At 36.2% G+C, this 12,056-nt stretch overlaps 2 protein-coding genes across 5 annotated transcripts in view; one reads left to right on the top strand and one right to left on the bottom strand.

Annotated features, from left to right (window-relative positions):
• Positions 1-12,056, bottom strand: part of lrwd1 (leucine-rich repeats and WD repeat domain containing 1) — a 779,065-nt gene that overhangs the window by 600,620 nt on the left and 166,389 nt on the right. The window lies entirely within an intron of this gene.
• The window catches only part of drl (draculin), a 21,560-nt gene continuing 10,683 nt past the window's right edge, over positions 1,180-12,056 (top strand). Inside the window, exons 1-3 of one of the 3 annotated variants that reach the window (NM_130977.2) lie at positions 1,180-1,318; positions 4,174-4,284; positions 6,667-8,277. In NM_130977.2, coding sequence (NP_571052.2) covers positions 4,227-4,284; positions 6,667-7,844 — 1,236 coding nt within the window. In that variant the 5' untranslated portion in view covers positions 1,180-1,318; positions 4,174-4,226 and the 3' untranslated portion in view covers positions 7,845-8,277. Of the gene's footprint in view, positions 1,319-4,173; positions 4,464-6,666; positions 8,278-12,056 lie in introns of those variants that run through there. The other 2 variants (XR_012405734.1, XM_073949768.1) reach the window with 2 other exon arrangements.

Raw genomic sequence — 12,056 nt, 5'->3', positions numbered from 1 at the left:
AACTAGCTTCCTTTAGCTGTTGTTTTTTTTTAATTTAGAAGAAAAAAAAACTAGCATGAACCTCAATTATAACCACTTATTTTTGTTTACTTTATTTTTATCCACTAAAATCTTTTACAGAACAAAACATTCAGTGACAGCATCGATTATTACAAATAAAGACAGAAAAAATAAAGTAACACTAGATGTAAATAAAAATAAATTACAAAACATAAAAAAACATACATACATTATTTTCAATTTCAAAGGAGCTGGAAATACTATGTCCTGTTCAGAGATATAGTAATAAGTACCCATCTTTGTTTAAATATGCAATTTCAATTGTGGTTGAGCAGTCATAAACTTCATTTTATATATATAGATATATAAGGTAGATATATATATATATTCAAGTTTTTCTATCCGCTGTTCTGTTGTTGGAGGGTGTGGCTTCATCCAATTTATTGTTATCGTCTTTTTTGCACTAAGTAAAAGTATATGTAGTATATATATTTCTGGTTTTTAATATATACATCCCGGGGTATACTTTCAATCAAATAAAACAGGGGAGTAAAAGGTAGATCTAACTGCATAATTTTCATTATCTTAATCTTTACCCCTTGCCAAAATGCAAGTAGCTTCAGACATTCTAACCACTTGTCTTTTAAACATGATTTCAGTCTTATTTGGCTTTGGTTGTGTTACATTCTTCATATATTCTTCATTCTTCAGATTCTGTCATCATTCACTCACCCTTCACTAATAGTGTATTTCTTCTGTTGAACACAAAACCGCTACATTCTATAAATTATGTTTGTTCAAACTACTTGTTTGTAAAAAGCTAAAATAACACAATTCTTGAGGTTTTTGTGACAACTAAATTGTTTTGTGTTAAATCCACTTTGTAAACATTAATCAGTTAACTTAATTCCATAATTCGAATGTCATTTATTTTACAGTGTATCCAGTGTAGCAGCTCAATGGTTACAAGTTTCCAACATTCTTCAAAACGTCTTCTTTTGGTTTTAACAAAAAAAAAAAAAAAAGAAACTCAGAAAGGTTTGAAACAACCCAAGATTGATTAAATGTAAATTTTTGGCCAACTCTTCCCTTAAGATTAGGAGTGGCGTTTTAACGGTTTGGGCTTGAGGGGGCTTTTCTTCAGGGGGGCTATAAGAGCTTAAAAGCACTGATCTGTGAAGAAACGAGTATCAGTAGGATGCAGACGATTGATAGTGCAGCCATTGCAAAACTTCACCCTAACCGACTCACTCAAAACACAGAATCATTCAGTAAGGAACTGCTGTGTGTTGCTCAGAGACAATTTTGCATCTAAAATGTAAGTAACTTATTATTTCTTTTTGTGTATTAAACTGTTGTGTAAAATCAATGTCATGCTTTACACTTGTGCTAGAATAACAGCACTCTTGCTCATGTGTGATTGCTTAACTAATGTTCAGTGATTTTTTTAAACCTTAACCTTGTTATTCTGACCTGCTTGTTGTTAAAGGGTATATAATATAAATTATATTTTTTTTATAATAACCCTGATTAACCCTGTTAATCATCCAGACATCAACCACATTTCTTTCATATTTAAATTCCTATTGGAGATGCATAGCAGGATAATCTCCCATTCACGAGTCTTCTATGCAGAGAAATTTTCTCAGGTCTTTGAGTAATGCATTTAGACAATAATGTCCAAACTTATGTTTAAATAAGTTTTTGTTGTTACAGATGAAATATAACATGGTTTAAATATGTCCCAGTTGGCTAGATATTAATTAACAGTCATTCAAACAACTTAAACCTCTCTACTTCACGGTTGGTCCCGCACATCCACAAATTTTGTAGTTTATTTACACTTTTTACCCGCGTTTTTAGTTCTAACCAAAATCACGTCCAATTCCAACACAGGGTAAAATGTTAAGGTATTTGCTCAGGGTTAACCATGGCATTTTCAAGGTTTTTACCACAATATCGGCAGACGTCTTCCTGCCAATTATTGTAAAAGTTCGGCAAAATTTGGATGAGAAACACAGGAAAAAGTATTTTTATTACAGTCTATGTTTTTTTATTTAAAAAAAAATCTGTGAAAGTATGCAAGTAACAGCTAATATTGTTGTGATTAATTATGTCTTCTAGGCTAAAATACACACAATGACTGCTAGCCAGTTTTGGGAAAACAACAAAATAATTGTTGAATTTTGGGTGTAATGTTGGGAACTTTTTAAATATTTTTTTTTAATACATAAAATATTTTTTAATAAAAGAAAATTGTTTTATTGCTCATAATATTTCAAATAAAGGCATTGTATAACAATAGATAATAATGCAAATAAATACTAATGTGTTTATTTAATAGATAAATACTTAATTAAACCCACTGTGCTGTGTGGAATAAGAAGAAATTAGCTACTGAGGAAATACACAAAATAAAGTAAACTAAATTTCAATTAATTGAGTGAAATCTGACTTTTAGGCAACTGTTACAACCTGCCCCACAGGTGGGGTAAAAAGTACAATTTTTATTACTGGCACATTTGGCAATACTGCACGAAAGATCCAGCGATCATACTTTCAGTGCTCATAGGAGAGGCTTGCGTGTTGTTGGTAAAAAAAAATGGTAACACCGTTACTTTGTTCATTATTTGGCCAAAACCAAAAAGTGTTACTTTGTGCCCCGCTCTCTCCTACAGTGGGCAATATTAGCGGTTAAAGAATGGACGCTTTTACGCTATGAATTTTACTGGAAATAATAAATCATCTGGGAACCTTTGGGCCTGGGCACGCTTGCGTCATTAATGCAGCACTGTTCAGTTAGGGCTCTTCCTCAGCGGAGATTTCTTGAGTTATATAATTTAAGTTGTTTAATATGCGGTGACACGCAGTCAGATATTTCGCTAAACAGATCAGCCACTTTTGACGCTCATAAACATTCATAAATTCCTCATGCTGCAGAAATTAGGAGGTTTGCTGAAAGTGCGCAGCGGTCATGCAGTGAGGGGTTTGCGTCTTTAATAAACTACGACAGTTTGCGTTCAATAAACAGTAAGAATGATTAATAAATTAATTAATTAAGTTCTGTGAATGAACGTCGCCTCGTGGTTCCATCCCAAAGAGGGAAGAAATCACTTTCCCGAACGCTCGCGTTCAATCTGCCCAGTTGGTGGAATGAACTCCCTAACTGCATCAGAACGGCAGAGTCACTCGCTGTCTTCAAGAAACGACTAAAAACTCAACTATTTAGTCTCCACTTCACTTCCTAATCTGCTATTGCCTCTCTGTACATACCACTAACAGTACTCAAAAAAATAAATAAAAAAATAAAATTTTTACTAATGCTTTCCTTCTTAGACTTGACAGACCTGAAACTTGCCTATAGCACTTATTCATTGTTGCTGTTGTAGTTGTGTAGATTGCTTCCTTGTCCTCATTTGTAAGTCACTTTGGATAAAAGCATCTGCTAAATGACTAAATGTAAATCTAAAGCTAGAACTTTCAATGCAGCAAATTGCGAAACTTGCTGCACGACCTTACGTTTCTGTGCTGCCGCATTCACATGCGTATAAATGAAAGTCTAGGGAGAAAAGTGCAGTGTGACCGCAGCTTTAATCCTTATAAAGATACCATATTGCAGGTCAAATCAATCAATGCGGTGCTCTCATATTTCCTGTGATTGGCTGTTCGGTGTCACACTTTCAGCTGCATGCAGTCCTGTGTTAATCACAAAGTCTGGGTTAACAGAGAATGTTTATAAAATGTTTATAAGCATTGTGAAACAACTTAACCTGATCTTAACCAGGCTGAATTTGTTTGATTTTTGTCAATCCAGAGTTTGTTCAACTCATTTTGTGCAACAGGCTTCTGATATTGCAGAATGTATTTTTCCCGAAGCTGCAGGGGGTTTAGTAGGTGGGTAAACACAAATCTCAATGTCAATAGGTGTTAAATCGGCATGTCTGTTATCATTAAACAGCAGGGAACTTCACACTGCTCCAGTGATCTGTTTAAAGATTTGTTTAGTCAGTGTCTGGAAACAGTCTGAATCTGGTGGTTTAATTGTCTTTGGTTTTAATGTCCTCTTCGCAGATTGTAGGTTGACTGAGAGACATTTAGGTGTGATAAAGCTGTGATCTATGGCTTGTTGTTGTAAATTTCTTTGTTGTAAACTTGTTGATTTGTTTATTTCAGAACTACCACTCAACGATCCCAATTCACACTTGGAAATAGAGAAAAGCGTGAAGATGAAGAATACAACAAAACCCTGCAGAACAGAGCATCACAATGCTGAAGGACAAAGAGGTTGGTGTCTGTTCTTGATTCTTCATTAATGATGCTGAAGAGCGAAGACTATACATCAGTAACCCGAGTATATTTAGTGCCAGTCCACTTTTTTGCCGCTCTGGTTTCCATTTATTATTCCCATTTTGATAAATAAGGTCTTTTTTAAAACAAAAGCACAGAAAAAACCCAGTCAGCAGGTACATTTTCAGCAGACAAGTAATACAATTAAAATGATTATATATTTCTTGATTCTGGATAATTATGCGATGGCAAAGATATTAAAGATTAGATTAAATATTGCTTGTTAACATTATTTAAAGCACTGTGAGTTAACAAACTAACAATGAACTTTATTTTCAAAAAATAACCTTAACAAATATAAATAAATATTTTAATAAATGTATTGTTCATTGGATTTTCATGTTGGTAAAATGATTATCTAACATTGCTATAATTATACAACCCTAAATCAGAAAAAAGTGGCACAGTATGAAAAACGCAAATAAAAAAAAGTTGTGCTTTTAAAATTTACTTTAACTTTATGTATTTTATTGCAGACAGTACAAAAGACATTATTTAATGTGTTCCTCGTGATTTTTATTCTTTTTTGTTTTTTTAAATAAACACATATTTTAATTTTGTTTCTTGCAACACGTTTCAAAAAAAAGTTGGAGCAGTAAATCATTCACTTTGTAATGTTGCCATTCCTTTTCACAACACATAGAAGATGGTTAGGGACTGAATACAACAAGTGATGAAGTGTTTCCGGTGTAATTTTGTCCCATTCTTCCTGCAAACAAGTCCTAAAGTAATCAAGAGTACAGGGTCTTCGTTATCGTATTGTGCACTTCAAAATCAACCACATATTCTCTATTGGAGACAGGTCGGGACTGCAGGCAGGCCGGTCAAGTGCCTGTTTCCTCTTCCTTCGCAGCCAGGACTTTGTAATGTGTGCAGAACATGGTTTTGCATCTTGTTGAAACTGCATGAGTGTCCCTGAAAAAGATGTATTTTTGAAGGCAGCATATTTTGCTCAAAAATCTCCATGCACTTCTCAGCATTAATGGTGCCTTTTACAGAAGTGCAAGTTGCCACTGACACAACCCTATGCCTTTCTTTAGTGTTATAGTTGCTAGTTGATAATTTGATAAAACATACTTTAGTGACTCAAATATATGAACGCATTTAAATGACATCTAATTTATTAATGAAATGTATACATTTTCAGTGTTTTGAAGGATATTTAGTGACTATTTTAGAGGGTACTGAAGGTCAAACTATACAAACTACGTGTCTAATTAAATTTTTTTTAATTAAAAACAAAAAAATAGTCAGTTTGGGTGGGTCAAATGTATATTTTTATTTTATACATTTTTAATTATTAATATTTAAGAAAGATAATATTGAAAAAAGCCATTTCTTACTATTAAAGAGCTGAGAGCTGACCCCCTATACATCTTGTTTTGATGTCCTTAAGGGGGTATAAAGCATTAATTAGGGGTGTCAATCCCCCCCAAACCCTCCTGTAATTTGCACCCTGCCTTTCTCCCAAAAAATACCTAAAATACTGATTCATCTAACCACAGTACACATTTTCACGGTGTGATGGTCCATCCCAGATACCTCCGACCCCAGAGAAGTTGACAGCGCTTCGGGGCTTTCTTTTAGGCACAGTAGAGTTTTAAATTGTATTTGTGGATGTAACTATGTATTGTGGTACTTAACAAAGGTTTGCCAAATTAGTCCTGAGCCCATGTGGTGATATCGCTTATAGATGAATGACGATTCTTCATGCAATGCCGTCTGAGGGATCAGAGATCACATTAGTTCAGCTTAGGCTTGTGCCCTTATCTTTTACGCTCTGAAATTCCTCGAGATTTCTTAAATCTTTTAATGAATTTATGCACTGTTTAGGTGAAATATTCTATCTTCCTATCTTTCTTTGAGGAACATTGTTTCAAAACATTTCAATCATTTTCTCATGTATTTGTTGGCAAACTGGCGATCCTCGGCCCATCTTTGCTCCTAAAGGACTAGACCTTTCTTGGATGCAGCTTTTTTGAACCAAATCTTAATTACAATCACCTGTTGACATCACTTTGACCAATTGACCTGATTGTCAGCCCTAAATTGCTCCTGTCCCAACTTTTTTTGAAATGTGTTGCAGGTCTGCAAGACAGGAAAGGATGTATATTTACAAATGACATAAAGTTGACCAGACAAAGCATAAAATATTTTGTATTCAGATTGTCTGCAATCAAATACAAGTCAAAGTAAATTTGGAAAGCACTACTTTCTTTTTAATTTGCATTTTCAATACTTTTCAGATTTGGGGTTTTATATTTATATCTATTTATAATATATATATTGCTAAACATTTGATCTCGTCTTACTTTTCAGATCGCATGGAGGGAAACAAGAAAGGAGAAACAAAGGCCAAAAAATCAGTCGCCTGCTCTCATTGCAAAAAACGATTCTCACATAAAGCGCACCTTCAGATTCACATGAGAGTTCACACTGGAGAGAAGCCATATCGATGTGATCAATGTGGGAAATGTTTCCCATACAAACAAAGCCTTAAACTACACCTGGATATCCATGCCAAGGGGAATCCATACACGTGTGATGAGTGCGGGGAGAGTTTCAAAACCAGGTTACAATTGAGGAGCCACATGACACTCCACCCTAAATACAAGCCGTACAAATGTGATCAATGCGAGAAGAGTTACGGGAGAGAAGACCACCTTCAGAGACACATGAAGCTTCACACAGGGGAAAAGCCGCACAAGTGCGAACACTGCGGAAAGAGTTTCCCGATGAGAGATTTGCTTAGGAGCCACTTAATGGTGCACAGCGAAGTGAAGCCGTACACATGTGATCAATGCGGAAAGGGTTTTACACTCAAAAAAAGCTATAATGAACACATGAATATTCACACTGGAGAGAGGCCGTACACATGCGATCAATGCGGGAAGGGTTTCCCTTATGAACAGAGTCTTAATCTGCACATGAGATTTCACCGAGAAGAAAAACCCTTCACTTGTGATCAATGCGGCCAGAGCTTCTCACAGAAAGGAGCCTATAACATCCACATGAAAATCCACACTGGAGAAAAGCCGTATACCTGCGATCAGTGCGGGATGAGTTTCAGACATGGATACTCTCTCAAATTACATATGACGCACCATACTGGAGAAAAACCATTTCACTGTGATCAATGTGATAAATGTTATAGTACGGCATTATTCCTGAAGAACCACATAAAAACTCATGATAAGGCTCAAATTTACTCATGTTTAACTTGTGGAAAGACTTTTAATCAGTTGAGGGGTTTGAGGTTGCATGAGAAAAGGCACAGCCTTACAAAGCCTTTTATGTGCTTTGATTGCGGAAAGTGCTACTTTACAGATACTGAGCTGAAACAGCATCTGCCAGTTCACTCTAATGAAAGACCTTACATGTGTTCACTCTGTTTTAAGAGTTTCCCCAGAATGGGAAGCTTGATAGTTCATGAGAAGACCCATAATGGAGAGAAACCCGATTGCCGCACTGGAAGTAAAAAGAGCCAGGATGAGTGAGAGCATAATGAAACATCTTTATTAAATATGTTTGCTTTTTGATATAAACTTTATCATGAAGCTTGTTTGTTTTAAGGTCAGGTATTCTGTGACACTATTACTCGGGGATAGTTTATAGTCTTTTATTGAAGTAGTTGTTTACAAAATGTTCTTGTCAATTAACTTTGTAACTTGCTAACAATTATATTCCTTTTCTTTTAACTTTTAAATGTTATGAATCTTTCTCAATTGTTTTAACTGTTTTTTATAGGCTTATATATTCTCTTTAGCTCATATATTCTGTTTAGTATATATTGAATTCCCTCTTTTTGTGCTTTTTTTAATTCAACATTAAGAATTTTACAGAAACAACTTGATAATGCCAGTCAATAACAGTTTAAGAAATGCATCTAACTTGTATCTTAGAAAAAGAATAAAGTTCTTAAACACCTAATATTGGTTTGTGACAGTCTTTAAAGTTGAAAACTTCTTATGTTTAGGCCTGTCACAATAGGGAATTCTTGTTGTGCAATATATTTACATTTACATTTAGTCATTTAGCAGACGCTTTTATCCAAAGCGACTTACAAATGAGGACAAGGAAGCAATTTACACAACCAAGAGCAACAATGAATAACTGCTATAGGCAAGTTTCAGGTCTGTAAAGTCTAAGAAGGGAAGTATTAGTAGTATTAGTTTTTTTTTTTTTTTGTTTTTTTTTTGGTACAGTTAGTGTGATATTCAGAGAGGCAATTGCAGATTAGGAAGTGTAGTGGAGACTAAATAGTTGAGTTTTAGTCGTTTCTTGAAGACAGCGAGTGACTCTGCCGTTCTGATGCAGTTAGGGAGTTCATTCCACCAACTGGGCAGATTGAGCGTGAGCGATCGCGAAAGTGATTTCTTCCCTCTTTGGGATGGAACCACGAGGCAACGTTCATTCACAGAACGCAAGTTTCTGGAGGGCACATAGAGCTGCAGAAGCGAGAGCAGATAAGAAGGAGCAAGGCCAGAAGTCACTTTGTAGGCACTTTGTAGGCACTTATAGCAATAGAGATATTATTGTCATTTTGAGATGATTTTATGCCACTGATTGTGTAATGATTATATAACAGAATAATGCAAATAGTCAAACACTTTAAAATGCTTATCTTTTTAACGTTTTTTAGATTCCATAATTTAATAAAAAGTCCCGTTATTTATTGAATGTCCAATTATGTAAACGCCCAATTATAAACTTTGACACTGGTCAGAACGTCAATGTAAATGTAAATTGCCTTCAACGTTATTTGTGAATTTGTAAATATATATTGCGATGGCAAAAATGATTGAGTTCATCTCCAAGTATTGCACGACAAGTCAACATATTGATTATTGTGACAGGCCAACTTATGTTAACTTATATATGCAGTCTAAGGACAGTCCATACAGACTAAGGGCGTATTCACACTATGTACAGTTGCCTTGAACCGGGCCAAAGGATGCTTTTCCCTCATCCTGTTTCCCTCGACGGCCTGCACTCACATTACATTCGGGCCTGGGCACGCTTATGTCATCGATGATGAGCTGTCCAGTAAGCGCTTTCACTCAGCACAGTGGAGATTTCTTTAGTTATATCAGTTTAGTGGTTTGAGATGTAGTGACAGGCTGACGAATATTTGGCAGAATAGTGTAGCAACTTTTGACATTCATAAAGTTGTGCTGCAGGTATTAGGTTTCCTGAAGGTGCAGCTGTCGTGCAGTGAGGGGTTTGCATCTTTCATAATCTACGACAGTTTGCGCTCATTGAACAGTAAGAATGATTAATAAACACATATAAAACAGTCCCTCAAAAGTCACGTCTCGCTTTCAGTTTCGGGCTCAGGCATGTTTTGCACTTACACACAAGTGTACCGCCACAAAGCCCAAGTGAACCGAGCTCTGGAACACCTCTTCCAACCGGGCCAGGACCAGCCAAGTGAACCATGCCTGAGCCCGATTCAGAACACTCACACTTGTCAAACGATCAGGGAAACGGGCCTGGGCACGGTTCGGATAGCATAGAGTGAATACGCTCTAAGTGACAAAGCATCCCTAAAGACAATTATGAACAAAATCATACAATGAATTAATTAATTAATGAATAAATGAAAAATACTTTCCTTAATCTGGGTAGTTCAAGACTAAGTTTGCCATCTGGACAAAAAAAAAGAGTACACAATTCATCAAGGTTAAGTGATTGAAAAACAACTCTTTGCCAAAAAAAGGCCACCCATATAGAAAATATATGGGAAATACTAAAATTCTCCAAATAAAAATGTGTAAATCCCACACAATGCAGATACATATTTTACCCAAGTGCACATTTGAACCTATACAACATGCTTCTATATCAAACACTCTCTCACACACACTGTAAATAAATATGATCAATTATTCATGACAACATTTGTTTTTAGTTCATTGTAACTTTATTAACAAAGTTAATCATGTTCCAACCTAATTTTATAAGTTACACAAGCTGTATTAAGTCAGTTTAACATAATATAAGTTCAATGTAGGGGCAGCATGGTGGTGCAGTGAGTAGCACAATCGCCTCTTATCAAGAAGGTCGCTTGCCATTGCTGGGTCAGGTGCATGGCGTTTCTGTGTAGAGTGTGCATGTTCTCCCGTGTTTCCTCCGGGTGCTTTGGTTTTCCCAACAAGTCCAAAAACATGTGGTATATGTGAGTTGGGTAAGCTAAATTGTCCGTATGTGTGTGAATGAGAGTGTATGGGTGTTTCCCAGTGATGGGTTGCAGCTGGAAGGGCATACGCTGCGTATAACATGTGCTGGATTGGTTGGCAGTTCATTGCGCTGTGGCAACCCCATATTAATAAAGAAACTAAGAAAATGAATGAATGAAGTTCAATGTACTCATAAGGTTAATTTGATTTAGCTTAAATTTTTAAAGCAACTAGGATTTTTTTTTACAGTGCACACACACACACACACACACACACACACACACACACACACACACACACACACACACACACACACACACACACAAGCAGCACACTGCACACACACTGCAGGTAGTTTTACTCCCCAGGTAGCAAAGAATTTTGGCCTAGATTTGGCATAAATCTGGCACAGCATGTATTCATGTGGCATTGGCATACAGCACGTGAGCCACACATGGCCCTGGTTTGGCAGAGGTGGCATCTTCTTTAAGGCAGCACACAATACTTGGGCCAGATGTGAAATGTAGTATTTGGCTCAGATGTCAATAATTGATATGTGGGCCATGTAAGTTTGGACTATCTTGACCCCCATTTAAAATACATTTTTACTGTTTTCAAATAAAGAAAAAAATTCTACCCATCAGATCGCTTCGAGAAAAAAACGCAATGCTTCATGGGTTTATCAATTTCATTGCAGTTAGGATGCACCAACATGTGGCCCAGTTCAGGCCCAGTTATGGGTTACTAACTTGGCACAGATATGATCCATGCTTGGCCATTGTCTGGTATTCAGACTTGGTCTGGTCATGTACCGTAATTCAAAGCATGTTGGCCGAGAAAAAGCTGATTGTGTGAGCCAGAGCTGGGCGAGAGAAATTTAGCTATGTGGGTCTTGCTGAATTAAATATTAGCCATAAAAATAGGTATATTTCTACACAAACATCCAACAGAATAATTATGCCAAATGATTTTTCTTTTATTTTTTAATAATTTCTTTTATCTGAATGGTTTGAGGCTGCTATTTATAAGTTTGCCACTTGACCAACCAAAAATAAGGACTTAATTTAACAGAGCTGAGTCTTCTGAGTCTAGCTCCATTATTTGTCCCATATGAAATGAATTGGCATACTAAAATTAAATTCATCAATCTTAATTGTAGCAATTACGGGCCTGAACTAATCGACAGCTAAGTGGTAAATAGATATCACAGGGTCTGACCAAGAAGTAAAAAAATCCAGAATCCAACGATCCAGAATTTGTCACATACATGAGCCCATTTGTCTTATTTTGACTGCTAGGCCAACATAAACTGTGAAAATAATTCATCTAAAGGGCCAGCACAGTTCGCAGTGGGTAACACTATTGCCTCACAGCAAGAAGGTGGTTCTAGCCTCAGCTAGGTCAGTTGGCATTTCTGTGTGGAGTTTGCATGTTCTCGTCGTGTTCGTGTGGGTTTCCTAAACCGTTTCCCCCACAAGTCCAAAGAGGTACAGGTGAATTGGGTAAGCTAAATTGGCCGTAGTGTATGTG

Source organism: Danio rerio, chromosome 5, assembly GCF_049306965.1.
Source record: "Danio rerio strain Tuebingen ecotype United States chromosome 5, GRCz12tu, whole genome shotgun sequence".
Taxonomy (NCBI): domain Eukaryota; kingdom Metazoa; phylum Chordata; class Actinopteri; order Cypriniformes; family Danionidae; genus Danio; species Danio rerio.
This window is presented reverse-complemented; position numbering and strand designations above follow the sequence as displayed.